This window comes from Physeter macrocephalus, chromosome 20 (genome assembly GCF_002837175.3).
Source record: "Physeter macrocephalus isolate SW-GA chromosome 20, ASM283717v5, whole genome shotgun sequence".
Taxonomy (NCBI): domain Eukaryota; kingdom Metazoa; phylum Chordata; class Mammalia; order Artiodactyla; family Physeteridae; genus Physeter; species Physeter macrocephalus.
The window spans coordinates 89681518-89687364 of record NC_041233.1 but is presented as its reverse complement, the minus strand read 5'-3'; the positions used below and the strand labels follow the sequence as shown (position 1 = coordinate 89687364).

The 5847-nt window shown below is 33.5% G+C and overlaps 1 protein-coding gene across 1 annotated transcript in view; it reads left to right on the top strand.

The window, feature by feature from the left end:
* The window catches only part of LOC102984175 (disintegrin and metalloproteinase domain-containing protein 32), a 198371-nt gene that overhangs the window by 116340 nt on the left and 76184 nt on the right, over positions 1 to 5847 (top strand). Inside the window, exons 13-14 of the mRNA XM_028481958.1 lie at positions 2390 to 2482; positions 3836 to 4034. Coding sequence (XP_028337759.1) covers positions 2390 to 2482; positions 3836 to 4034 — 292 coding nt within the window. The remainder of the gene's footprint in view (positions 1 to 2389; positions 2483 to 3835; positions 4035 to 5847) is intronic.

Here is a 5847-nt window from a genome sequence, read left to right as displayed (position 1 = left end):
TGTGTGTGTGTGTGTGTGTGTGTGTGTGTGTGTGTGTGTGTGTGTGTGAGAAAGGTGTAGGGTCAGTGTCTAGAGTCATTATTTTCCTTGTGAATGCCCAAGTTGTTCCAACACCATTTATTGATAATTCTCCATTGAGTTGCATTTACTCCATTAACAAAGATTTTGTTATCCCTATGTAGGTCTATTTCTGGGGTCTCCATTTTGTTCTAAGCTCTTTGTCTATTCTTTTGTGCATACTACATTGCCATTATTATAGTTTTTATTAAGTTTTGAAGCTGGATATTTTTGGTCCTTCAATTTTCCTCCTTCTCTTCCTCCTCCTCTTCCTCTTCTGCCTCTTCTTTTTCTTCTTCCTTCTCTTCTTCAACATTAGCTTGTCTACTCTGAGTCATTTGCCTTTCCATATAAACTTTAGAATCAGTTTGACTAGGTCCACAAAATAATTGCTGGATTTTTTATTGTAATTGCACTGAATCTCTACATCAAGTTGTGAAGAACTGACATTTTAACAATATTTAGTCTTCCTATCCATGAACATGGACTATCTCTCCATTTATTTATACCTTCTTTGATTTTCTTCATCAAGTTTTGTAGTTTTTCTCATCGATCCTGTAAAATTTTGTTAGGACTCTTCCCAAGTACTTCATTGTTTTGGTGCTAATGCAAATGGTATTGTGTTTTTTATTTCAAATTTTTATTTTTCATTGTTGGTATAAAGGAAAACAATTTCCAGCAACCTTGCTATAATTGTTTATTAGTCACAGGAGGCTTTTATTCTTATTGTTCTTTGGCTAATTATTTGGTATTTTCTTTACATAGTCAGTCATGTAATCTATGGACAAAAATAGTTTTTGTTTCTTTCCCACCTGTATATTTGCACTTCATTTTCTAGTCTTACTGCATTAGCTAGGACTTCCATTAAGATGCTGAAGGGAGTGGTGAGAGGGGGCATCCTTGCCGTGTTTCTTTTTTACGAGGAAAGCTTATAGTTTCTCACCATAACTGTGATATTAGCCACAGATTTTTTTCTAGATGTTACCAAATTGAAGAAGTTCCCTCTATTCCTAGTTCGCTAACATTTTGTATAAGTGAGTTTGGATTTTGTCAAGTGCTTTTTCTACAGCAGTTGTTATGGTCACTGATTTTTATTCTTCATCCTGTCAATATGATGGATTATATTAATGGATGTTTGCATAATAAACCAGCCTTGCATGCTTGTGATAAATCCTATTTGGTTGTAGTATATAATTATTTTTATACATTGTTGGATTCAATTTCCTAATTTTTTACTGAGGATTTTTGCATCTATGTTTATGAGTCGATTGATTGATCTGTAGATTTATTGATGAGATCTATAGATTTATTGATATGTAATTTTACTTTGTCTGGGCTTGATATTAGGCTAATACTGACCTCATAGAATGAGTTAGGAAGCATCACATATCAGTGCTGGGAGAGTAATATGGCTGTGATTGCATGGCATAAAGGCAGTAGAAGCTCCATGTTTAATGCTTCTCCTGGATTCTGTTCTCAGTGCTTTTTCTCTTGACTGATTTTAATTTGTATCCTTTCCATATAATAAACCATAACTGTGAGTATAACAGCTTTCAGTGAGTTCTATGAGTTCTTCCAGTAAATTATAAAACCTGAGGGTGGTTTTGGGAATCCACTGAACTTGAGATTGGTGAAACAAATGAGGACAGTCTTGGGGACTGTTCTCTCTAACTTTGCAGTGGGTCTAAACTCTACCCACCCTTTTTTCCCCCAGCTTTACTGAGGTATGATTAACAAATAAAAATTGTATATATTTAAGGTGCACAGGTACACAATGTGATGTTTTCATATATGTACACATTGTGAGATGATTCCTGCATCAAACCAGTTAACATATACATCATCTCACACAGTTATCATTTTTTTGGTTTGGTGAAAATACTTCAGCTACTTCTTAGCAAATTTCAAGTATGCAATACAGTATTGTTAACTATAGTCATCAAGCTGTACATTAGATCCTGAGAAATATCTCATAAATGAAAGTTTGTACCCTTTGATCAGTGTCTCCCCTTTCCTCTCACCTTTCAGGCACTGGTAACTACCATTCTACACTCTGTTCTATTATTCAGTTTCTTTAAAAAGTTGTTTTATATGTTTTGCCCAGTTTTCTAGTTGAATAAGAATTAGTAAGGTACCAGTTACTCTGTTGTGACCTGAAGTAAAAATGGCACCTTAGTATTGTAATTGTTTAGAGATGCAAAAATCTATAAATGTTGACAGCATGCATATTGTTACCCTGCAAATAAAGAAATAAGCCCTGTAGCACAGCTCCTGACAAAGTTTATATTACTTCCATGATGTATTTTTACTTGTGCCTTCCACTCATTTATAGCAATGTGGACCTGATAGCTGTTGTAATCCTCAAACTTGTGTGCTGAAACCAAATACACAATGTGATAGAGGATCATGCTGCAACAACTGTCAAGTAAGATTTTAGTTTATTACTATCTTCTAAGTATATAATTAATTATGTCTTGGATACTTTAGAATACATAGACACTTAGCTGTAAGTCAAAATAAATGACTTTTCGTGTAAAGATAAAAATACTAAATTCAGGGTGATGTTTCTGATTTTATGAATTATAGTTGGATGTTGAGGCCTCCTTATAATGCCATTATTCTCCCTAATGATGCTATTGTTTTTAAGCCTTCACTGAGAGCTATTACAGAATTTTTTGATACAGAAGATCACCATTAAAAGACACTTGTTTTCATTTATTTTATCCAATATCTATATTTTTGTGAATAAAAATTATGTTTTAGGTTGTGATGGGTATCTGTAAATATGTAACTGAAAGATACAGCAATTTTCCATAAATGCATAAATAATGAAACTCACTAGATGTAACACTTTCCAAATGCTACATGTTAGCACAAAATTTAAACTATGAATTTGTTATACAAAGATCATTTGACTTAAATGTCACATTTTAGCTTATATGGTGAAGATGTTGATTCCTGTCCCCTGTTTTACTTTTCAGCTCTTCCAACATATATGTGACAGATACGTCACATGAGAACCCCTCTATTGAACAATCTGCCACTGTCCTGTGTTCTTCACTATCCTTTGACTGATGCGGTTTTATGTTATTTTTCTCCTAGAATCTTATCGTGGTTAATTATTACCTCTGTAATCTTTTTAGTGTAAACTGGAAGTCATCAATTAAGAAGTATGAGATAAATGCCCAGTTAAGATTCTTTATATAAAATTTCAGAATAGCATACATGAAAGTGTTAATTAACCATAGGATAATTAAGGAGAAAAATTACAATTGGGTTCCTTCTTTTCTAAGACTTCAGTAGTTGACCTGCCTCTTTTAATCGCTCTTTGGTTTCCCACTGTTCATTCTCCGTTATTTAGGTTTCACATTTTCATAGAATTACAGATATTCCATACTTAAAAACTATGGTTTGAATACGTAAATTTTATTTGGAAATTATCTAAATTTCATAATTTTTGCCCCAAAGGAATAATTATCCCAAGCTAAAAACTACTTTTCCTCCCTTCTACCAAAGCACAAACAAAACTTGGGCTCTCATTATATATATTTGTGTTATCCTTTTCCTTGTACATATGTCTTATCTCCTGTTTTGGTTGATAACATTCAATTTTTTTCAATATGATTATCATAATGCTTTATAACAAGAAGATAGAGACATTAATGAATAAGTACATCATCAAACTATAAGTAGAATTAGAGCAATTTTAAAATAAATATTGATGAACACAACAATCTTATATATAATGCTTTAATTTTTATGTTTTAATTTCTATTAGTTTATGCAAGCAGGTGCTGTATGTAGGCCCGTTGCGCATCCTGAATGTGATGTTTCTGAGGTTTGTAATGGAAGCTCAGGAAGCTGTCCGGCTGATATAACTATACACAATGGACACAAATGTAAAGGAGGAAAAGCTTTTTGTTTTGATGGAGGCTGCCAAGATCTTGATGCACGTTGTGAGAGCATATATGGAAAAGGTATTGTATTGTAACATCTATGTAGTTGGTGCTCAGTATTTTTATTAACATTACCAAGACAATGGGCAATTATATATATTTAAATTCTTTTTTCTGTTTAACTCTCTATTTTTATTTTTTTTGAGCTTATTAAGGTATAAATGAGAAAAATATGTTTAAGGTGTACAAAGTAATGTTTCGATATACATTGTGAAATAATTGCCACAGTCATCTACTTAACATATTCATTGCATATATATACCCAAGAATAGGCTTACTGGATCATAAGGTAGTGCCTTGAAATTTTTGAGAAGGCTGTCTACTGTTTTCCATAATGGCTGTACCAATTTTCATTCCCACCAACAGTACATAAATGTTTCCTTTTCTCCACATCCTTGTTAATACTTATTATCTTTTTTTTTTATAACAGCTATCCTAAAAGCTGTGAGTTGTGGTTTTAATTTGTATTTCCCTGATGATTAGTGATGTTGAGCTCCTTTTCACATATCTGATGGTCATTTGTATGTCTTTTATTTCAAGAAATGTCCATTTAGGTCCTGTGCTATTTTTAGATCTCATTATTTGTCTTTTTTATTGAGCTGTGTGAGCAACATATATTTTGGAGATTAATCTCTTATCAGATATATGGTTTACTAATATTTTCTCCCATCCTGTAGGTTTCATTTTTGCTTTGTTGATTGTTTCCTTTGCTGAGAAGTTTTTTAGTTTTATGCAGTCCCACTTATCTATTGTTGCCCAGATTAGTGTCCAAGAGCTTTCTCCCTATGTTTTCTTCTAGTAGATTTATAGTTTCAGGTAAGTTTAAGTCTCCTCAACCACCTGCTTTATTGAGATACAATTGGCATATAACATTGTGTAAGTTTTAGTTGTACAATGTATTGATTTGGTACTTCTATATATTTCAGAATCATTACCTCCATAGTGTTAGCTAAACTTCCGTTATGTCACATAATTACCATTTCTTTTTCATGGTGAGAACATTTAACATCTACTCTCTTAGCAACTTCCAAGTATATAATATGGTATTATTAAGTATAAACATCATGCTATGCATTAGATTCCAAGAACTTATTCATCTTATAACTGGGAGTTTGTAACCTTCGATGAACATCTCCCCATTCTTCCCGCCTTGCAGCCTGTGCTAACTATTGCTCTACTCTTTGTTTCTCTGAGTTCAATTAGATTCCACATATAAGTGATTGATCATATTGTCTTTCCCCGTCTGACTTATTTCACTTAGCATAATGCCTACAAGCTTCATCCATGTTGTTGCAAATGGGAGGATTTCCTTCTTTCTCATGACTGAATAATATTCATATCTCATATTTTCTTTACCCATTCATCCTATCAGGAAGGGGAAAGTTTCCCATCCCTCTTACCTTCTCTGGTTCTTTCGCTAGGTCAAATAATTAAAATGACATAAGACGGCTTAACTGGAGAAATAAAATTTTAATTCATACATATGAGAACTCCACATACATGAGAGGGTCAGAGATCCCACATACATAAGAGGTTCAGAGACAGAAAGGTAAAATGAGTTGTATATGACATCCTGAGGTAAGGAATGGGATAGGGGCCTGGGGCTTTCAAGGACAGCAGGGTCGTTCACAGGACAATAAGAAGAGCAGATGTTTGGTAATTAGATATTTGCCCTGTCATATAGATAGGGCCAGTTAGATAGAAATTTTTTTTTTTATAAAATACAGTCAAATTTTTTAAAAATTATTTTTAGGGCTTCCCTGGTGGCGCAGTGGTTGAGAGTCCACCTGCCAATGCAGGGGATGCGGGTTCTTGCCCCGGTCTGGGAAGATCC